This window comes from Elephas maximus, chromosome 25, assembly GCF_024166365.1.
Source record: "Elephas maximus indicus isolate mEleMax1 chromosome 25, mEleMax1 primary haplotype, whole genome shotgun sequence".
Classification (NCBI taxonomy): Eukaryota; Metazoa; Chordata; class Mammalia; order Proboscidea; family Elephantidae; genus Elephas; species Elephas maximus.
In genome coordinates, this window is record NC_064843.1 from 32,425,057 (window position 1) to 32,448,451 (window position 23,395).

The following is a 23,395-nucleotide window of genomic DNA, read 5'->3' on the forward strand; positions in this document are numbered from 1 at the left end:
ACAAATATAATAAGAATGAAAAAGTTTGAAATATTGTGAGAATTAACAAAATGTGACACAGATATAAAGTGAGCCCATGCATTGGAAAAATTGTGCCAATAAACTTGCTTGACACAGGGTTGCCACGAACCTTCAATTTGTAAAAACGCAGTATCTGCGAAGCTCAATAAAGTGAAGCAAGATAAAACATGGTATGTCTGTAAATAACTAAATTTTTTTCTTGTGCTTTAAGTGAAAGTTTACAAATCAAGTCTGTCTCTCACACAAAAACTTATGTATACCTTGCTACATACTCTTTATTGAATAAATGTAAGTCAGCTCGTGTTCTCTGCTTAAAATCTTCTAATAGCTTCCTGTTTAATTCATAATAAAAGTGAAGATATCACAATATCCTGTAATTTCCACACTACCTGGCCCCCTCCCCATCCACCTGCTGTTCTTTTCCTCTTGGTTACTTTGCTCCAGCCAACCTGGACTACTTGTCGGTCCTCAAAATCAGCAAACACGCTCCATTTTCAGGCCCTTTGCCCCAGCTACTCTGCGTGGTACCCTCGTGTCGGTATCAGTGAAGTCTTCCCTGACCATTTTAAAATAGCAATTCCTATTCTCCATTCCCTTCTGCATTTTTTTTCATTACAGCATTTATCACCATTTGAAACATATTTTAGTTATTTTTGTTTATGTTTATTTTCTGTTTCATTTAACCAGAATATCGCCTCCACGAGTAGGGATTTTATCACTTTTGTTCACCGCTTGTATCCCCAGGGCCTGTCGTAGTTGCTGCTCCATAATAGACACTCAGTGTTTGTTGATTTTAACTATTATATTTTGTTGTTGTTGTTGTTGTTGTGAATATGCACAGCAAAACATACACCAATTCAACAATTTCTGCATGTACAACTCAGTGACATTTATTGCATTCTTGAAGTTGTGCAACCATTCTCACCCTCCTATTCCGAATTGTTCCCCCTCCGTTAACATAAACTCACTGCTCCTTAAGTTTCCTATCAAACCTTTCAAGTTGCTGTTGTCAGTTTCATCTCATGTAGATAATTCTTTGAAAGAGCATAATGCTCAAGCAGACGTTCTTTACTAATTAAGCTGTTGTTCAGTTTAAAGAAGAGTTCAGGGGAAATTTTTGGTTTAAGGTTTAAAGGATATCTCAGGGCAATAGTTTCAGGGGTTACTCAAGCCTCAGTGGATTCAGGAACTCTGGATTTCAAAAGAATTTGAAATTCTCTTCTATGTTTCCCCCCTTTTGATTAGGATTCTTCTATAGAATCAAAATTTTCAATAATCGTAGCCAGGCACCATCCAGTTCTGGTCTCACGACAATGCAGTTGTTCATGGAGGCAGTCAGTCACACATTCCATTTCCTCCTTCTATTCATGACTCTCCTACTTATTTTGATCCAGCTGAATAGAGACCTGTTGTACCTGACACTCAGTGTTTGTTGACTGACTGGATGAAGAAAAGTTGAGTCAAATGAATTAAAGGTGTTACACAGGTTTATATATTTGTTGCTTTGTTTACCATAAATAGGTTGTAGAGAGTGTTGTTCACAATATTTCACAAAAAGAGTCACAGAAAAAATTTCTTTCTGCCTCAGTCCTAGGAATAATTTTGCTTCCTCTGTATGGCGGTTTGCTTCTTATAGACAGTGTGAATCCTATTATACAGGACACTTGTGTACCTCTGCATTAGCCATGAGAAAGTTAGGATACTACCTAAGTGGCCTATGTCAAACAAATGATGACTATGCATTCTGCATACTAACCAAATTCTTAGCTTCACTTAACTTTCCTACACTTTTTCTATTTGTCCTATATTCTTCAGCATTTATTTGTTTATTTTCTACCTTTTTTTTTTTTTTTGTACTTTAAGGTTTACAGAGCAAATTAGTTTCTCATTAAACAATACACATATTGTTTTGTGACATTGGTTGCCAACCCTGTGACATGCCAGCACTCTCCTCTTCTCAACCTTGGTTTTCCATTACCAGTATTCTTGTCCGCCCCCCTCCCCCACCCCACCACCTTCTTGTCCTTGCCCTAGGGCTGGTGTGCCCATTTGGTCTCATTTTGCTTTATGGGCATGTCTAATCTTTGGCTGAAGGGTGGACCTCAGGACTGACTTCAGTATTGAGTTAAAAGGGTATCCAGGGGGCATACTCAGGGTTTCTCCAGTCTCTGTCTGACCAGTAAGTCTGGTCTTTTCTTGTGAGTTAGAATTTTGTTCTACATTTTTCTACAGCTCTGTCCAGGACCCTCTATTGTGATCCCTGTCAGAGAAGTTGGTGGTGATAGCCGGGCACCATGTAGTTGTGCCGGACTCAGTCTGATGGACGCTGTGGTCGTGGTCCATTAGTCCTTTGGACTAATATTTCCCTTGTGTCTTTGGTTTTCTTCATTCCACCTTGTTCCAGATGGGGTAGGACAAGTGGAGTATCTTAGATGGCCTTTCACAAGCTTTTAAGACCCCAGATGCTACTCACCACAATCAGATGTAGAACATTTTCTTTATAAACTCTGTTATGCCAATTGAGTTAGATGTTTTCCGAGACCACGATCTCCAGCTCTCACCCAGTAATTCGGCCCCTCAGGGAGTTTGGATGTGTCTAAGAAATTTCCATGACCTTGCCTTGGTCACATTGTGCTGACTTCCCCAGTATTGTGTACTGCCTTGCCCTTCACCAAAGTTACCACTTAATCTATTGTCTAGTTAGTGTTTTCCTTTCCCTACTCCTTCCCTCCCCTCTCTAATAATTATCAAAGATTTTTTTCTTTCTGCGTGTAAACCCTGTCTTGAGTTTTAGTGGTCTCATACAGTATTTCTCCTTTTGTGATTGGCATATCTCACTTAGCATAATCCCCTCCAGATTCATCTGTGTTGTGACATGTTTCACAGATTCATCATTGTTCTTTATTGTTGCATAGTATTCCATTGTGTGTATGTACCATAGTTTGTATATCCATTAATCTGTTGATAGGCACTTAGGTTGTTTGCATCTTTTTCTATTGTGAGTAATTTTGCAGTGAACTTAGGTGTGCATATGTCTACTCGTGTGATGGCTCTTGTGTCTCTAGAATATATTCCTAGGAGTGGGATTGCTGGATCGTATTGTATTTCTATTTCTGGCTTTTTAGGGAAGTGCCATGTCATTTTCCAAAATGGTTGTACCATTTTACATTCCCACTAGCAGTGCCTCAGAATTCCAATCTCTCCATAGCCTCTCCTACATTTGTTATCTTCTGTTTTTTTTGTTGTTGTTGTTTTGATTCCTGCCAGTAATGTTGGGATGAGATGGTGTCTCATTATAATTTTGATTTGCATTTCTTTAATGGCTGTGAGCATTTCCTCATGTGTCTGTTAGCTGCGTGGATGTGTTCTTTGTTGAAGTATCTGTCCATCTCCTTTGTCCATTTTTTAATTGGATTATTTGTCTTTTTGTTGTAGAGGTGTTGAATTTTCCTGTAGATTTTAGAGATTAGACCTTTGTTAGATTTGTCATAGCCAAAATTTTTTTCCTAGTCTGTAGGCTCTCTTTTTATTTTTTTGGTGAAGTCTTTTGCTAATCATTAGTGTTTAATTTTTAGAAGATCGCAGTTATCTAGCTTATCTTCTGCTGTTTATGTATTCTTAGTTATGGTTCATATCCTATTTATGCTGTGCATTGGGGCCTCTGGCATTGACCATATTTTTTCTTCTGTGGTCTTTATAGTTTTTACGTTTATGTTTAGGTCTTTGATCCATATTGAATTAGTTCTTGTGTATGGTATGGAACATGGGTCTTGTTTCTTTTTTTTTTTACAAATGGACATCCAGTTTTGCCAGCACCATTTGTTAAAAAGACTGTCTTTTCCCCATTTAATGGACTTTGGGCCTTTGTTGAAGATCAGGTGACTGTAGGTGGATGGATTTACATCTGGGATCTCAGTTCTGTTCCACTGGCCAGTGTGTCTGTCATTGTACCAGTACCAGGCTGTTCTGACTACCATAGCTGTGTAGTAGGTTCCTTTTCTTCAGTAGCTCTTTACTTAACCAGGGCCTCTTCCCTTTCCATATAAAGTTAATGACTAGTGTTTCCATCTCATTAAAGAATGTTGTTGATATTTGGAATGGTATTGCACTGTATTTCTGGATAGCTTTCAGTAGAATTGACATTTTCACAATGTCGAGTCTTTCTATCCATGAACATGGTATGTTTTTCCAATTATGTAGGTTATTTGGTTTCTTGCAGTGGTGTTTTGTAGTTTTCTTTGTACAGGTCTTTTACATCCCTGGTTAGACTTATTCCTAAGTACTTTACTTTTTTAGGGGCTAGTATAAATGGTGTTGCTTTCCTGATTTCCTTTTCGTAGTTCTCTCTTTATTGGTGTATAGAAATGCAACTGATTTTTGTGTGTTTATCATGTATCCTGCTATTCTACTGAATCTTTCTCTTAGTTCCAGTAGTTTTCTTGTGCAGTCCTTTGGATTCTCTATGTATAGTATCATATCATCTGCAAATAGGCATAGTTTTACTTCTTCCTTACCAGTTTGGATGCCCTTTATTCCTTTTGCTTGTCTTATTGCTCTAGCTAGGACTTCCAGCAGAATCTTTGCCTGGCTTTGGCATCAGGATTATGCTGGCTCCATAGTATGAATTCAGATATATACCTACCTCTTCTATGTTCTGAAATACTTTTTTTTTTTTAATAATTTTTATTGTGCTTCAAGTGAAGGTTTACAAATCAAGTCAGTCTCTCACATACAAGCTCATATACACCTTACTACATATTCTCATTTACTTTCCCCCTAATGAGTCATCCCGCTCCCTCCTTCCAGTCTCCTTTCGTGACCGTTTAGCCACTTTCTAACCCTCTCTACCCTCCCATCTCCCCTCCAGACAGGAGATGCCAACACAGTCTCAAGTGTCCACCTGATACAAGTAGCTCACTCTTCATCAGCGTCTCTCTCCAACCCATTGTCCAGTCCCTTCCATGTCTGATGAGTTGTCTTCGGGAATGGTTCCTGTCCTGGGCCAACAGAAGGTTTGGGGACCATGACCGCTGGGATTCCTCTAGTCTCAGTCAGAACATTAAGTATGGTCTTTTTATGAGAATTTGGGGTCTGCATCCCACTGATCTCCTGCTCCCTCAGGGGTTCTCTATTGTGCTCCCTGTCAGGGCTGTCATAGGTTGTGGCCGGGCACCATCTAGTTCTTCTGGTCTCAGGATGATGTAAGTCTCTGGTTCATGTGGCCCTTTCTGTCTCTTGGGCTCATAGTTATCGTGTGACCTTGGTGTTCTTCATTCTCCTTTGATCCAGGTGGGCTGAGACCAATTGATGCATCTTAGATGGCCGCTTGTTAGCATTTAAGACCCCAGACGCCACACTTCAAAGTGGGATGCAGAATGTTTTCATAATAGAATTTATGTTGCCAATTGACTTAGAAGTCCCCTTAAGCCATAATCCCCAAACCCCCGCCCTTGCTCCCCTGACCTTTGAAGCATTCAGTTTATCCTGTAAACTTCTTTGCTTTTGGTCCAGTCTAGTTGAGCTGACCTTCGTGTATTGAGTATTGTCCTTCCCTTCACCTGAAGTAGTTCTTATCTACAAATCCGTAAATAACCCTTTCCCACCCTCCCTGCCTCCCCCATCTCCTAACCACAGAAGAATGTGTTCTTCTCAGTTTATACTATTTCTCAAGATCTTATACTAGTGGTGTTATACAATATTTGTCGTTTTGCATCTGACTAATTTCACTCAGCAAAATGCCTTCCAGGTTCCTCCATGTTATGAAATGTTTCACAGATTCGTCACTGTTCTTTATCACTGCGTACGTAGTATTCCATTGTGTGAATATACCATAATTTATTTAACCATTCATCCGTTGATGGACACCTTGGTTGCTTCCAGCTTTTTCCTATTGTAAACAGTGCTGCAGTAAACATGGGTGTGCACATATCTGTTCGTGTAAAGGCTCCTATTTCTCTAGGGTATATTCCAAGGAGTGGGATTTCTGGGTCGTATGGTAGTTCTATTTATAACTTTTTAAGAAAATGCCAGATAGATTTCCAAAGTGGTTGTACCATTTTACATTCCCACCAGCAGTGTATAAGTGTTCCAATCTCTCCACAACCTCTCCAATATTTATTATTTTGTGTTTTTTGGATTAATGCCAGCCTTGTTGGAGTGAGATGGAATCTCACCGTAGTTTTAATTTGCATTTCTCTAATGGCTGATGATCGAGAGCATTTTCTCATGTATCTGTTAGCTGCCTGAATATCTTTTTTAGTGAAGTGCGTGTTCATCTCCTTTGCCCACTTTTTGATTGGGTTGTTTGTCTTATTGTGGTTGAGTTTTAACAGAATCATATAGATTTTAGAGATCAGGCACTGGTCGTAGATGTCATAGCTGAAAATTATTTCCCAATCCATAGGTGGTCTTTTTACTCTTTTGGTGAAGTCTTTACATGAGCATAGGTGTTTGATTTTTAGGAGCTCCCAGTTATCTGGTTTCTCTTCGTCATTTTTAGTAATGTTTTGTATTCTGTTTATGCCTTCTATTAGGGCTCCTAACGTTGTCCCTATTTTTCCTTCCATGATCTTTATCGTTTTAGTCTTTATGTTTAGGTCTTTGATCCATTTGGAGTTAGTTTTTGTTCATGGTGTGAGGTATGGGTCCTGTTTCATTTTTTTGCAAATGGATACCCAGTTATGCCAGCACCATTTGTTAAAAAGGCTATCTTTGCCCCAATTAACTGACACTGGGCCTTTGTCAAATATCAGCTGCTCATATGTGGATGGATTTATATCTGGATTCTCAGTTCTGTTCCATTGGTTTATGTGCCTGTTGTTGTACCACTACCAGGCTGTTTTGACTACTGTGGCTGTATAATAGGTTCTAAAATCAGGTAGAGTGAGGCCTCCCACTTTGTTCTTCCTTTTCAGTAAAGCTTTACTTATCCGGGCTTCTTTCCCTTCCATGTGAAGTTGGTGATTTGTTTCTCCATCACATTAAAAAATGTCATTGGAATTTGGATCGGAAGTGCATTGTATGTATACATGGCTTTTGGTAGAATAGACATTTTTGCTATGTTAAGTCTTCGTATCCATGAGCAAGGTATGTTTTTCCACTTACGTAGCTCCTTTTTAGTTTCTTGCACTAGTACTTTGTAGTTTTCTTTGTTTAGGTCTTTTGCATCTCTGGTAAGGTTTATTCCTAAGTATTTTATCTTGTTGGGGGCTACTGTGAATGGTATTGATTTGGTTATTTCCTCTTCGATGTTCTTTTTGTTGATGTAGAGGTATCCAAGTGATTTTTGTGTGTTTATCTTATAACCTGAGACTCTGCCAAACTCTTCTATTAATTTCAGTAGTTTTCTGGAGGATTCCTTAGGGTATTCTGTGTATAAGATCATGTCACCTGCAAATAGAGATAATTTTACTTCTTCCTTGCCAATCCGGATGCTCTTTATTTCTTTGTCTAGCCTAATTGCTTTGTCTAGGACCTCTAGCACAATGTTGAATAAGAGTGGTGATAAAGGGCATCCTTGTCTGGTTCTCGTTCTTAAGGGAAATGCTTTCAGGCTCTCACCATTTAGGGTGATGTTGGTTGTTGGCTTTGTATAGATGCCCTTTATTATTTTGAGGAATTTTCCTTTAATTCCTATTTTGCTGAGAGTTTTTATCACGAATGGGTGTTGTTCTTTGTCAATTGCCTTTTCAGTATCAATTGATGAGATCATGTGGTTTTTGTATTTTGTTTTATTTATATGGTGGATTACATTAATGGTTTTTCTAATATTAAACCAGCCTTGCATACCTGGTATAAATCCCACTTGGTCGTGGTGGATTATTTTTTTGATATGTTGTCAAATTCTATTGGCTAGAATTTTGTTGAGGATTTTTGCATCTATGTTCATAAGGGATACACATCTGTAATTTTCTTTTTTTGTGGTGTCTTTGCCTGGTTTTGGTATCAGGGAGATGGTGGCTTCATAGAATGAGTTAGGTGGTATTCCATCATTTTCTGTGCCTTGAAATACCTTTAGTAGTAGTGGTGTTAACTCTTCTCTGAAAGTTGGGTAGAACTCTGCAGTGAAGCCGTCCAGGCCAGGGCTTTTTTTTGTTGGGAGTTTTTTGATTACCTTTTCAATCTCTTTTTTTGTTATGGGTCTATTTAGTTGTTCTACTTCTGATTGAGTTCGTTTCAGTAGGAAGTGTTTTCCTAGGAATTCATCCATTTCTTCTAGGTTTGCAAATTTGTTAGAGTACAATTTTTTGTAATAATCTGATATGATTCTTTTAATTTCAGTTGGGTCTGTTGTGATATGGCCCCTCTCGTTTCTTATTCACGTTATTTGTTTCCTTTCCTGTATTTCTTTAGTCAGTCTGGCCAATGGTTTATCAATTTTGTTAATTTTTTCAAAGAACCAGCTTTTGGCTTTGTTAATTCTTTCAATTGTTTTTCTGTTCTCTAATTCATTTAGTTCAGCTCTAATTTTTATTATTTGTTTTCTTCTGGTGCCTGATGGATTCTTTTGTTGCTCACTTTCTATTTGTTCAAGTTGTAGGGACAGTTCTCTTAATTTGCCTCTTTCTTCTTTATGTATGTGTATATCGATATAAGTTGACCTCTGAGCACTGCTTTTGCTGTGTCCCAGAGGTTTTGATAGGAAGTGTTTTCATTCTTGTTGCATTCTATGAATTTCTTTATTCCCTCCTTAATGTCTTCTATAACCCAGTGTTTTCTCAGCAGAGTATTGTTCAGTTTCCAAGTATTTCATTTCTTTTCCCTAATTTTTCTGTTATTGATTTCCACTTTTATGACCTTGTGGTCTGAGAAGATGCTTTGTAATATTTCAATGTTTTGGATTCTGCAAAGTTTTGTTTTATGACCTAATATGTGATCTATTCTAGAGAATGTTCCATGTGCACTAGAAAAAAAATGTATACTTTGCAGCTGTTGGGTGGAGTGTTCTGCATAAGTGTATGAGGTCAAGTTGTTTGATTGTAGCAATTAGGTCTTCCGTGTCTCTATTGAGCTTCTTACTGGAAGTCCTGTCCTTCTCCAAAAGTGTTGTGTTGAAGTCTCCTACTATAATTTTGGAGGTGTCTGTCTCACTTATCATTTCTGTTAAAGTTTGTTTTATGTATCTTGCTGCCCTGTCATTGGGTGCATAAATATTTAATATGGTTGTATCTTCCTGGTCAATTGTCCCTTTAATCATTATGTAGTGTCCTTCTTTATCCTTTGGATTTAACTTTAAAGTCTATTTTGTCAGAAATTAATATTGCTACTCCTGCTCTTTTTTGATTTTTGTTTTCTTGATATATTTTTTTCCATTCTTGGAGTTTTAGTTTGTGTCTTTAAGTGTAAGGTGTGTCTCTTGTAGGCAGCATATAGACAGATCGTGTTTCTTTATCCTGTCTGAGACTTTCTGTCTCTTTATTGGTGCATTTAGTCCGTTTACATTCAGCGTAATTATAGCTAAGTATGTGTTTAGTGCTGTCATTTTCATGCCTTTTTGTGTGTGTTGTTGACAGTTTCAGTTTTCCACTTACTTTTTTGTGCTGAGACGTTTTTCTTTGTAAATTGTGTATTCCTCATTTTCATAGTAGTTGAATTTATGTTTGCTGAGTTGTTATGTTTTTCTTGGTTTTGAGTTATGGAATTGTTAGACCTCTTTGTGGTTACCTTAATATTTACCCCTATTTTTCTAAGGAAAAACCTAACTTGTATCATCCTATATCGCCTTTTTTCCTGTCCATATGGCAGTTCTGTGCCTCCTGTATTTACTCCCTCTTTTTGATTATTGTGATCTTTTACATAATGACTTCAATGATTCCCTCTTTTGAGCATTTTTTTCTTTTTAAAATTAATCTTAATTTGTTTTTGTGATTTCCCTATTTGAGTTGATATCAGGATGTTCTGTTCTGTGACCTTGTGTTATGTTGGTATCTGATATTATTGATTTTCTGACCAAACAATTTCCTTTAGTATTTCTTGTTGCTTTGGTTTGGTTTTTGCAAGTTCTGTAAGCTTATGTTTATCTGCAAATATTTTAATTTCACCTTCATATTTGAGAGAGAGTTTTGCTGGATATATGATCCTTGGCTGGCAGTTTTTCTCCTTCAGTGCTCTATATATGTCATCCCATTGCCTTCTTGCCTGCATGGTTTCTGCTGAGTAGTCTGAACTTATTCTTATTGATTCTCCTTTGTAGGAGACCTTTCTTTTATCCCTGGCTGCTTTTAAAATTTTCTCTTTATCTTTGGTTTTGGCAAGTTTGATGATAATATGTCTTGGTGATTTTCTTTTTTAATCAATCTTATATGGGGTTCGATGAGCATCTTGGATAGATATCCTTTCGTCTTTCATGATGTCAGGGAAGTTTTCTGCCAACAGATCTTCAACTATTCTCCCTGTATTTTCTGTTATCCCTCCCTGTTCTGGAACTCCAATCACATGCAAGTTATTCTTCTTGAGAGAGTCCGACATGATTCTTTGGGTTTCTTCATTTTTTTTAATTATTTTATCTGATTTTTCTTCAACGATATTGGTGTCAATTGCCTTATCCTCCAACTCCTCCACTCTGCATTCCAGTTCTGCTCCTCTGACTTCCTATTAAGTTGTCTAATTCTGTAATTTTACTGTTAATCTTTTGGATTTCTGAATGCTCTCTATGGATTCTTGAAGCTTATTAATTTTTCCACTATGTTCTTAAGTAATCTTTTTTATTTCTTCGACTGCTTTATCAGTGTGTTCCTTGGCTTTGTCTGTAGATTGCCTTATTTCATTTTTGAGGTCATCCCTGATGTCTTGAAGCATTCTGAAAATTAGTTTTTTATATTCTGCATGTGGCAATTCCAGGCTTGTATCTTCATTTGGGAAAGATTTTGATTTTTTACTTTGGGGAGTTGTAGAAGCAATCATGGTCTCCTTCTTTATGTGGTTTGATATCGGCTGCTGTCTCCGAGCCATCTATAAGATATTGTAATGGTTTATTTTATATTTGCTCACTGAGTCTTATCTTCTTTTGTTTTCTTTCAATGTACGTAGATGGGCTGCTAGATTCCGCTGTCTTAATTGTTGTAGCCTTTGAATCGCTTATGTCCTATTACCAGCTGGTTTGGGTTGTTACCAGATATATAAGCCTAAGAGTCTATTCACTGTTCTTGAGTAGAATCTGATTTTCGGTCTCCAAGTTTGTGGGGTAGACTGTCACCTATTCACTTAGAGGAGTAGTCGTGATAGTTGTGTGCACCAGATTCTAGTAGCAGCAGGGGGTCACACTTCGGGGGGGCAGGATGCTGACAGGCTTCCCACAAGTGCCAGTGAGGTAGTTGTGTGTCTATTCTTAAAGCACTCTGGTGGGTGGGCTCTGCAGCTGTACCTTAGGCACCCAATGCATGTACCTTTACAGATTGGTAGATGTCACTATCCTCAGACCCCTATGACAGGAGGCTAGGTGGTTTGGGTGGGTCAGTGAGGGCTCTGTTTAATAGGTAGAGATATCAGACCTGGGAAACTTGTCTTTCCAGCAATCCGCTAAAGCAATTACAGTCAGATCACTATCAGAATTGCCTTTGCATTATAATAGCCACCTTGTTCCCTGTAGGGATGAGAGCCCAAGACTGTGTATCTCATATACTTGGCTGGAGCTGGTTCTGTATTTTTAGTCCAATTTTGGGAAGTCAGGGAAGGATTTTTGTTCCCTGGGTTTTTTGTAGCTGCTTCTCTCAGGCCAGGAGAATGGGTTAGGAAAAGACAAAAACCCAAAAAAACAAAACAAAAAAACCGTAGAATACTTCACTCTCTGACCCAGGAAATTCCAATGTTAATGAACCCACCTGGGAAGGGGAGAGGAGGGATCAGATAGATAGGAGAGAGTAGCACCCAGGAATATAGACAAAGTTACTTATCTTGCTTGGTTATGACTGTTTTATCTGAGATTTCCGAGGGACGTGTAGCCTGTGTGCGTTGGCTGGGTCGAGATTGCCCCCGAGGGTTGGGCCCGAGTCCTCTGCTTGTGCTGTCTCAGAAGCCGTGGTTAGTTCCTCTGCTCCCAGTCCAAAGCCCAGTGCCAAGGTTCCCCGGCTGGGACACCACACTCCAGGCTCCAAAACCAGTCGCTGCCTCCCGGTGACTTCTCCTCCTGTCAGCGGCAAAACCAGTCGCTGACTCCCGGTGACTTCTCCTGTCAGCCGTGTTGCTGCGCTTCCTGCGTGCACTGGTGGGGCTTCCCCCGAGGTCACTTCTGGGGCCTAGGGCTGCGTCCCGTGTTTGTGCCATCTCAGGATGCCATGCTCAGCTCCCCTGCACCCAGTCCAAAGCCCAGCGCCAAGGTTTTCTGACTGGGACACTGGCTCCAGGCTCCAAAAACAGTCGCTGCTTCCCCATGGTTGCTCGTTCTCTCATTAGCCGCGTCAGTGTGTAGCCTGCTTATCCTGGCTGAGTCTCTGTCACTCAGGTCAACTCTTTAGATCTGTGTTTTATGGTCAGGGTTCGTAGATAGTCATGTATGTGATCGATTCACTTGTTTTTCCAAATCTTTGTTGCAAGAGGAATCCGAGGTAGCTTCTACCTAGTCAGGCATCTTGGCCCCGCCCTCTTCCTGAAATACTTTAAGTAGTACTGGTTCAAGTTTTTCTCTGAATGTTTGGTAGAATTCTCCAGTAAAGCCATCTGGGCCACAGCTTTTTTTGTTGGGAGTTTTTTAAATTACCTTTTCAATCTCTTCTCTTATGAGTCTATTCAGATTTTTGACCACAGTTTGTGTTAGTTTAGGTAGGTAGTGTGTTTCTAGAAATTTGTCCGTTTTCTCTAGATTTTCAAATTTGTTGGAGTATAGTTTTTCATCAAATTCTGTCAATTGATCTCTGACATTGTTTCTGTCACCAAGGCCGTATTTTCCAACTACTGATCCTTCTTCTTAGTTTCCAACTTTTGCATTGCAATCACCAGTAATTATCAATGCATCCTGATTGCATGTTCGATCAATTTCAGACTGCAGAAGTTGGTAAAAATCTTCAATTTCTTCATCTTTGGCCTTAGTGGTTGGTGTGTAAATTTGAATAATAGTCGTATTAACTGGTCTTCCTTGTAGGCGTATGGATACTATCCTATCACTGACAGCATTGTACTTCAGAATAGATCTTGAAATGTTCTTTTTGACAATGAATGCAACACCATTCCTCTTCAAGTTTTCATTCCCGGCACAGAAGACTATATGATTGTCCGATTCAAAATGGCCAATACCAGTCCATTCAGCTTACTAATGCCTAGGATATCGATGTTTTTGCGTTCCACTTCATTTTTGACGATTTCCAATTTTCCTAGATTCATACTTCATACATTCCACGTTCCAATTATTAATGGATGTTTGCAGCTGTTTCTCCTCATTTTGAGTCGTGCCACATCAGCAAATGAAGGTCCCGAGAGCTTTACTCCATCCACATCATTAACGTCGACTCTACTTTGAGGAGGCAGCTCTTCCCCAGTCATCTCTTGAGTGCCTTCCAACTGGGGGGCTCATCTTCCAACACTATATCAGACACTGTTCTGCTGCTATTCATAAGGTTTTCACTGGATAATTCTTTTCAGAAATAGACTGCGAGGTCCTTCTTCCTAGTTTGTCTTAGTTTGGAAGCTCAGCTGAAACCTATCCTCCATGGGTGACCCTGCTGGTATCTAAATGCCAGTGGCATAGCTTCCAGCATCACAGCAACATGTAAGCCCTCACAGTATGACAAACTGAAAGACACACGGGGGGAATTTTGCAAGACCAATGACTTCTTCATTGCAAATACCTTCTTTCATCAACATAAACGGCGACTATACACATGGACCTCCCAGATGGAACACACAGGAATCAAATTGACTACATCTGTGGAAAGAGACAATGGAAAGGCTCAGTATCATCAGAACAAGGCCAGGGGCTGACTGTGGAACAGACCATCAATTGCTCATATGCCAGTTCAAAGCTGAGACTGAAGAAAATCAGAGCAAGTCCACAAAAGCCAAAATACGACCTTGAGCATATCCCACCTGAATTTAGAGATCATCTCAAGAATAGATTTCATGCGTTGAACACTAGTGACCAATGACCACACGAGTTGTGGAATGACATCATGCGTGAAGAAAGCGAGAGGTCATTGAAAAGACAGGAAAGAAGGAAAAGACCAAGGTGGATGTCAAAGGAGACTCTGAAACTTGCTCACAAATGTTGAGCAGCTAAAGCAAAAGGAAGAAATGATGAAGTGAGAGAACTGAACAGAAAATTTCACAGGGCAGCTCGAGAAGACAAAGTAAAGAATTATAATGACATGTGCAAAGAGCTGGAGATAGAAAACCGAAAGAGAACATGCTCGGCATTTCTCAAGCTGAAAGAACTGAAGAAAAAATTCAAGCCTCGAGTTGGAATAGTGAAGGATTCTATGGGGAAAATATTAAATGACGCAGGAAGTATCAAAAGAAGATAGAAGGAACACACAGAGTCATTATACCAAAATGAATTAGTCGACGTTCAACCATTTCAGGAGGTAGCACATAATCAGGAACCGATGGTACTGAAGAAGGAGGTCCAAGCTGCACTTGAAGGCATTGGCGAAAAACAAGGCTCCAGGGACTGATGGAGTATCAACTGAGATGTTTCAACAAACGGATGCAGCACTGGAGGTGCTCACTCATTAATGCCAAGAAAAATGGGAGACAGCTTCCTGGACAACTGACTGGAAGAGATCCATATTTATGCCTATTCCCAAGAAAGGTGATCCAACCAAATGCGGAAGTTATAGAACAATATCATTCATATCACACGCAAGCAATTTTGCCGAAGATCATTCAGAAACAGCTTCAGCAGTATATTGACAGGGAACTGCCAGAAATTCAGGCCAGTTTCAGAAGAAGATGTGGAACTGGGGATATCATTGCTGATGTTAGATGGATCCTGGCTGAAAGCAGAGAATACCAGAAGGATGTTTACCTGTGTTTTATTGACTATGCAAAGGTATTTGGCTATGTGGATCATAACAAATTATGGATAACATTGCGAAGAATGGGAATTCCTGAACACTTAATTGTGCTCATAAGGAACCTCTACATGGATGAAGAGGCAGTTAGTTGTTTGGACAGAACAAGTGGATGCTGAGTGGTTTGAAGTCAGGAAAGGTGTGCGTCAGGGTTGTATCCTTTCACCATACCTATTAAATCTGTATGCTGAGCAAATAATCCGAAGAGCTGGACTATACGAAGAAGAACGGGGCATCAGGATTGGAGGATAACCCATTAACAACCTGCGTTATGCAGATGACACAACCTTGCTTGCTGAAAATGAAAAGGACTTGAAGCACTAACTGATGAAGATCAAAGACCACAGCCTTCAGTATGGATTGCACCTCAACATAAAACAATTATCCTCACAACTGGACCAATAAGCAACATCATGATAAATGGAGAAAAGATTGAAATTGTCAAGGATTTCGTTTTACTTGGATCCACAATCAACACCCATGGAAGCAGTAGTCAAGAAATCAAATGACACATTGCAGCGGGCAAATCTGCTGCAAAGAACCTCTTTAAAGTGTTTAAAAGTAAAGATGTCACCTTGAAGACTAATGTTCGCCTGACCTAAGCCATGGTATTTTCAATTGCATCATATGTATGTGCAAGCTGGACAATGAATATGGAAGACTAAAGAAGAATTGACACCTTCGAATTTTGGTGTTGGCAAAGAATATTGAATATACCATGGACTGCCAAAGAACAAACAATTCTGTCTTGGAAGAAGTACGACGAAAATGCTCCTTAGAAGCGAGGATGGCAAGACTGCATCTTACATACTTTGGACATGTTGTCAGGAGGGATCAGTCCCTGGAGAAGGACATCATGCTTGGCAAAGTACAAGATCAGTGGAAAAGAGGAAGACCCTTACCAAAAGAGGTGACCTCAACAAGGTCAGAGGAAAAGAGGAAGACCCTCAACAGTGGCTGCAACGATGAGCTCAAGCATAACAATGATTGTGAGGATGATGCAGGACTGGGCAGTGTTTCGTTCTGTTGTGCATAGGGTCGCTATACGTCAAAACCGACTCAACGGCATCTAACAACAACACCATAGTTTTTCATAGTACTCTGTTATGACACTTTTTATTTTAGTTGGATCTGTTGTAATGTCCCTCATTTCATTTTTTATTTTGGTTATTTGTGTCCTCTCCTGTTTTTCTTTTGTCAATTTGGCCAATGGTTTGTCAATTTTGTTGATGCTTTCAAAGAACCATCTTTCGGTTTTGTTGATTCTGTTTTTCTATTCTCTATTTCATTTATTTCTGCTCTAATCTTTATTATTTTCTCTTTCTGGTAGCTGTAGACTTCTTTTGCTGTTCTCTTTCTATTACTGGGCAATTATTTCCATTATGTGATCTTTAAAAACATGCTATTATAAACATCTTTATGCACAAAATTTTTTAGTTTTCAGATTGTATACTTATGTTAGAATTTGCTCTATTTAAAAACCCTATGGGGCAGTTCTACTCTGTTGCATGGGGTTGCTATGAGTCAAAAATCAACTTGACAACACCTAACAACAGCAACAATACCTCCTGCTAACTATACTGTATCTACACATGTTAAATGTTAACCCTAAAGAGATCCATGGGCTGAATGTGACCCTTGCCCTTCACTTGAGTTTGGAGTAGAAGTGGACTAACTTTGCGAAAAAATCTAATCTAAGGCACTAAATTCTAAATATACTTGTATTCTGATAGCATATTTCTTTTTCCTTCCTAATTAGCTTCCAATTCGGTTCCAGAGACTTGGACATCTGGTGGCCCTCATGGCCTTGCTGTGTGCAGACCCACTGAAAGAGGTGGCCGAGGAGGCTGCAGAGGGCATGCACCACCTACTGCATATCACCCTGAAGTTGAAATGTAAGGCACTGCTGAAGGCAGTGAGGCCCTGAATATGTTCTCTACACAACACAAGCACCAGCCATCTTTGTGCCCTAACTTCCCATGTTCTAGAAAGACTTTAAGAACTGTAGTTCATAAAGAGAAAGGGTACATGAGGAAGCAACACTGGCGCAATAATTAGAGCCATCACACAATATGAGACCCATCAGCGCCATCTGCATACCATAACATTTGAGTAACTAAACACACAGCCCTGTGACCAAACTAGAGTGATTAGTTTGGTCAGAAGTAGGAAACCTTCTTGCCATCATTTAAGTGTTCATTTATTTATTTATCCCATAAATGGTTATTGAGTACTTACTTGGGATCCAGCAGTAAGTACAACACAAGTGGTCCCAATACTTATGTTACTGTCTAGTGGGGGTGTCGGACAATCAAAGAATCAACAAACAGCTATGTTATTATAAACAAAGATAACCGCTATGAAGAAAAAATTCAGGGGCCAAGAGAGAGAATCATTTATTTGTGGAGTTCAGCAAAGCCTGCTCTGAAGATAATCTGAAGAAAGATGAGCAATTAGCCAGGTGAAGAGGTAAGAAGAATATATTAGGTAGAGGGAGCAGTACAAGCAAGGCCCTTAGCTATGAGATTGAGGAGTTTGAGAAATAGAGGGCCAGTGTGATCAAGCCACTGACTCCCACAGTTAGAAGAGACTGTAGAAGATATCTAACCCAGCATCCCCTCTAGTGTTTGAATCTCAGTCTACTCCACCCCCAACAAGTAGTTGTCCCACCTGGGTCTATTCATCCCAAAGAAAAGGAATCTGTGTATTTTCCAAGGCAACAGTGTCATCTCTAGGCAGGTCTGAGTATGAGAAATATCTACAGAGATATAAAGTTAAAGAAATACAATTGATTATTTATTCAACAAATATTGATGAACACTTACTGTTCTAGGGATGCATCAGTGAACAAGATGAACAAGATCCTTTCCTTCAAGGACCTCATTTTCTAGTTGTAGAGACAGTTTCCTCAACCAAGACCTCAAAGACTTCCCAAGGATAAATTTCTAGTGAATATGAGAGCACAATAAACCATGAGAAAAATAGCACTAAGAGGGAGTATTGGCAGACACAATAATCAGCAAAACTAGACACATAAAGAGTTCTGATGTTGGGATTATGAGATACAGTATAAAATTGTGCAGTTTTATGTGAGGACCTAAGCTTTGTGAGACCCCTCAAGAGTCCTCACCGATAGAAAAAATGGGTAGCATGTCTTGGTTGGACTCCCAAATTGCTCAAAAAGCCTTCTCTCAAAAAAAGTTTATTTATTTTTCTTTGTGCCTTTTTTATATATATCTACAACACAGGGGAAATAAATCAGCCGTCAGATTAACAGATATCCTCCACCAGACATTTTTGTTCAAGTGTAAAAGAGTGAGACCTTGGGGTCTGCTTCAACCTGGAGATCAACCAAATCTGCAAAATCAAGAAAAAATAAGCCAGAAAGTATTAATAGTTCATATTTTCTTTTCAGATATCACTCATGACAAGAAAAATAACCAAAGCTTGCGGAAAGCAATGAAAAAATGCCAGGAACTCCTACAGCTCTACAATATTAAACAGTTCTACAGTTGTCCCTTCAAAATTGCCCAGGTAGTTAGAATGGATAAAACTGTAAAGACTGACAGCTTCACAAAGAAGTTTCCTGAATAAACTGAATGCTTCGAAGGCCAGCGTAGCAGGGGCAGCAGTTTGGGGACCATGGTTTCAGGGGACATCTAAGTCAACTGGCATAATAAAATCTATTAAGAAAACGTTCTACATCCCACTTTGGAGAGTGGCGTCTGGGGTCTTAAACGCTAGCAAGTGGCCATCTAAGATGCTCCAATTGGTCTCAACTCACCTGGAGCAAAGGAGAGTGAAGAACACCAAGGACACAAGGTAACTATGAGCCCAAGAGACAGAAAGGGCCACATAAACCAGAGACTACATCAGCCCGAGGCCAGAAGAGCTAGATGGTGCCTGGCTACAACCGATGACTGCCCTGACAGGGAACACAACAGAGAACCCCTGAGGGAGCAGGAGACCAGTGGGATGCAGACCCCAAACTCTCGTAAAAAGAGCAGACTTAATGGTCTGACTGAGACTAGAAGGACCCCAGTGGTCATGGCCCCCAGACCTTCTGTTTGTCCAGGACAGGAACCATTCCCAAAGCCAACTGTTCAGACAGGGATTGGACTGGACAATGGGTTGGAGAGGGATGCTGGTGAGGAGTGAGCTTCTTGAATCAGGTGGATACTTGAGACTATGTTGGCACCTCCTGCCTGGAGGGGAGATGAGAGGGTAGAGGGGGTTAGAAGCTGGCGAAATGGACATGAAAAGAGAGAGTGGAGGGAGGGAACGGGCTGTCTCATTAGGGGGAGAGAAATTGGGAGTATTTAGCAAGGTGTATATGGGTTTTTGTGTGAGAGACTCACTTGGTTTGTAAACTTTCACTTAAAGGACAGTAAAAACTAAAAAAAAAAAAAAAGACTGACAGCTTCAAATGTTGGCAAGGATGAAGGAGCAACCCGAGCTCTCAGACATTTATTCATGGGAATGTAAAATGGTAAAACCACTTTGGAAAAAGTTCTGGTAATTTCTTATAAACTAAATATACAAGATTTTCTAGAGAATTTGCTCTCTAAACATTTTATAGTTTAGAGAGGATACACCATGTTTGTGACTTATACACCTTGCCTTGTAAGTTTAGTGGTTTAAGTCAACCTGCCAGTGAAGCCAGCGTTACTGTTTGGATTTCCCTAGACTAGCTTTGCTCCCACTGACCCTAGCCAGCCTCTTGCAAATGTGAACCCTTGTCACAAAAAGGAGTTGCAAGAGGGCTTAGTTGATCCAATAACCTGTATACTTTTAACTTAATATATTTATTCTTTATCCAACAAATATTAAGCATCTATTTTTTTTTTTTTTTACTAGGTGCCAGGCACTATGTTAGGGGTTAGGGAGAAAAACAAAACCTACAGATCTTACTAATGTAGGGTCTAATTTATCAAGTAATTTAATCTGTCTGTACCTCTGTTTCCTTATCAGCACAACGGGGATCTGTAAAACTTAGTATAACTCATTGTTGTGGGGGTTAAATGAGATACTGTATGCAAAATGCTTTGCTTAATATCCATCACATAGTAAGTGCCCAGTAAATTATACCTATGATGATAATCGTATGAAAGAACTTGTACAGTGCCAAGTGCAATGAAAGGCAGATTAGCACATTCTTTTTTTTTTTAATAATTGTTATTGTGCTTCAAGTGAAAGTTTACAAATCAAGTCAGTCTGTCACGTATTAGCTTGTATACGCCTTACTCCATACTCCCACTTACTCTCCCCCTAATGAATCAGCCCGCTCCCTCCTTCCAGTCTCTCCTTTCGTGACGATTTTGCCAGTTTCTAACCCTCTCGACCCTCCTATCTCCCCTCCAGACAGGAGATGCCAACACAGTCTCAAGTGTCCACCTGACACAAGTAGCTCACTCTTCATCAGCATCACTTTCCAACCCATTGTCCAGTCCCTTCCATGTCTGATGAGTTGTCTTCGGGAATGGTTCCTGTCCTGGGCCAACAGAAGGTTTGGGGACCATGACCACCAGGATTCTTCTAGTCTCAGTCAGACCATTAAATCTGGTCTTTTTATGAGAATTTGGGGTCTGCATCCCACTGTTCTCCTGCTCCCTCAGGGGTTCTCTGTTGCGCTCCCTGTCAGGGCAGTCATCGGTTGTGGCCGGGCACCATCTAGTTCTTCTGGTCTCAGGATGATGTAAGTCTCTGGTTCATGTGGCCCTTTCTGTCTCTTGGGCTCATAGTTATCGTGTGACCTTGGTGTTCTTCATTCTCCTTTGATCCAGGTGGGTTGAGACCAATTGGTGAATCTTAGATGGCCGCTTGTTAGCGTTTAAGACCCCAGACGTCACATTTCAAAGTGGGATGCAGAATGTTTTCATAATAGAATTATTTTGCCAATTGACTTAGAAGTCCCCTTAAGCCGTAGTCCCCAAACCCCTGCCCTTGCTCCACTGACCTTTGAAGCATTCAGTTTATCCTGGAAACTTCTTTGCTTTTGGTCCAGTCCAGTTGAGCTGACCTTCCATGTATTGAGTATTATCCTTCCCTTCACCTGAAGTAGTTCTTATCTACTAACTAATCCGTAAATAACCCTCTCCCACCCTCCCTGCCTCCCCCATCTCCTAACCACAAAAGTATGTGTTCTTCTTAGTTTATACTGTTTCTCAAGATCTTATAATAGTGGTCTTATACAGTATTTGTCCTTTTGCCTCTTGACTAATTTCACTCAACATAATGCCTTCCAGGTTCCTCCATGTTATGAAATGTTTCACAGATTTGTCACTGTTCTTTATCAGTGCGTACGTAGTATTCCATTGTGTGAATATACCATAATTTAACCTTTCATCTGTCGATGGGCACCTTGATTGCTTCCAGCTTTTTCCTATTGTAAACAGAGCTGCAATAAACATGGGTGTGCACATATCTGTTCGAGTAAAGGCTCCTATTTCTCTAGGGTATATTCCGAGGAGTGGGATTTCTGGGTCGTATGGTAGTTCTATTTCTAACTTTTTAAGAAAACGCCAGATAAAATTCCCAAAGTGGTTGTACCATTTTACATTTCCACCAGCAGTGTATAAGAGTTCCAATCTCTCTGCGGCCTCTCCAACATTTATTATTTTGTGTTTTTTGGATTAATGCCAGCCTTGTTGGAGTGAGATGGAATCTCACCGTAGTTTTAATTTGCATTTCTCTAATGGCTAATGATCGAGAGCATTTTCTCATGTATCTGTTAGCTGCCTGAATATCTTCTTTAGTGAAGTGCGTGTTCATATCCTTTGCCCACTTTTTAATTGGGTTGTTTGTCTTTTTGTGGTTGAGTTTTAACAGAATCATGTAGATTTTAGAGATCAAGCGCTGGTTGGAGATGTCATAGCTGAAAATTTTTTCCCAATCTGTAGGTGGTCTTTTTACTCTTTTGGTGAGGTCTTTACATGAGCATAGGTGTTTGATTTTTAGGAGCCCCCAGTTATCTGGTTTCTCTTCGTCATTTTTAGTAATGTTTTGTATTCTGTTTATGCCTTCTATTAGGGCTCCTAACGTTGTCCCTATTTTTTCTTCCATGATCTTTATCGTTTTAGTCTTTATGTTTAGGTGTTTGATCCATTTGGAGTTAGTTTTTGTTCATGGTGTGAGGTATGGGTCCTGTTTCATTTTTTTGCAAATGGATACCCAGTTAATGCCAGCACCATTTGTTAAAAAGACTATCTTTGCCCCAATTAACTGACACTGGGCCTTTGTCAAATATCAGCTGCTCATATGTGGATGGGTTTATATCTGGATTCTCAATTCTGTTCCATTGGTCTATGTGCCTGTTGTTGTACCAGTACCAGGCTGTTTTGACTACTGTGGCTGTATAATAGGTTCTAAAATCAGGTAGAGTGAGGCCTCCCACTTTGTTCTTCCCTTTCAGTAATGCTTTACTTATCTGGGCTTCTTTCCCTTCCATATGAAGTTGGTGATTTGTTTCTCCATCACATTAAAAAATGTCATTGGAATTTGGATCAGAAGTGCATTGTATGTATACATGGCTTTTGGTAGAATAGACATTTTTACTATGTTAAGTCTTTGTATCCATGAGCAAGGTACGTTTTTCCACTTACGTAGCTCCTTTTTAGTTTCTTGCACTAGTACTTTGTAGTTTTCTTTGTATAGATCTTTTACATCTTTGGTAAGATTTATTCCTAAGTATTTTTCTTCTTGGGGGCTACTGTGAATGGTATTGATTTGGTGATTTCCTCTTCGATGTTCTTTTTGTTGATGTAGAGGAATCCAAGTGATTTTTGTATGTTTATCTTATAACCTGAGACTCTGCCAAATTCGTCTATTAGTTTCAGTAGTTTTCTGGAAGATTCCTTAGGGTATTCTGTGTATAAGATCATGTCACCTGCAAATAGAGATAATTTTACTTCCTCCTTGCCAATCCGGATGCCCTTTATTTCTTTGTCTAGCCTAATTGCTCTGGCTAGGACCTCTAGCACAATGTTGAATAAGAGTGGTGATAAAGGGCATCCTTGTCTGGTTCCTGTTCTCAAGGGAAATGCTTTCAGGCTCTCACCATTTAGGGTGATGTTGGCTGTTGGCTTTGTATATATGCCCTTTATTATGTTGAGGAATTTTCCTTCAATTCCTATTTTGGTGAGAGTTTTTATCATAAATGGATGTTGTTCTTTGTCAAATGCCTTTTCAGCATCAATTGATAAGATCGTGTGGTTTTTGTCTTTTGTTTTATTTATATGGTGGATTACATTAATGGTTTTTCTAATATTAAACCAGCCTTTTATACCTGGTATAAATCCCACTTGGTCATGGTGGATTATTTTTTTGATATGTTGTTGAATTCTATTGGCTAGAATTTTGTTGAGGGTTTTTGCATC

General features: G+C 39.6%; 1 protein-coding gene across 12 annotated transcripts in view; it reads left to right on the top strand.

The window, feature by feature from the left end:
- MROH8 (maestro heat like repeat family member 8) overlaps window positions 1–23,395 on the top strand; it is a 90,366-nt gene that overhangs the window by 35,536 nt on the left and 31,435 nt on the right. For all 12 annotated transcript variants that reach the window (XR_007515464.1, XM_049870034.1, XM_049870032.1 and 9 more), the window contains 2 exons: window positions 16,780–16,915; window positions 18,436–18,554. Coding sequence is in view for 11 of the 12 variants with exons in the window: in XM_049870034.1 (XP_049725991.1) it covers window positions 16,780–16,915; window positions 18,436–18,554 (255 nt within the window). In the remaining variant the exon portion in view is untranslated. The remainder of the gene's footprint in view (window positions 1–16,779; window positions 16,916–18,435; window positions 18,555–23,395) is intronic.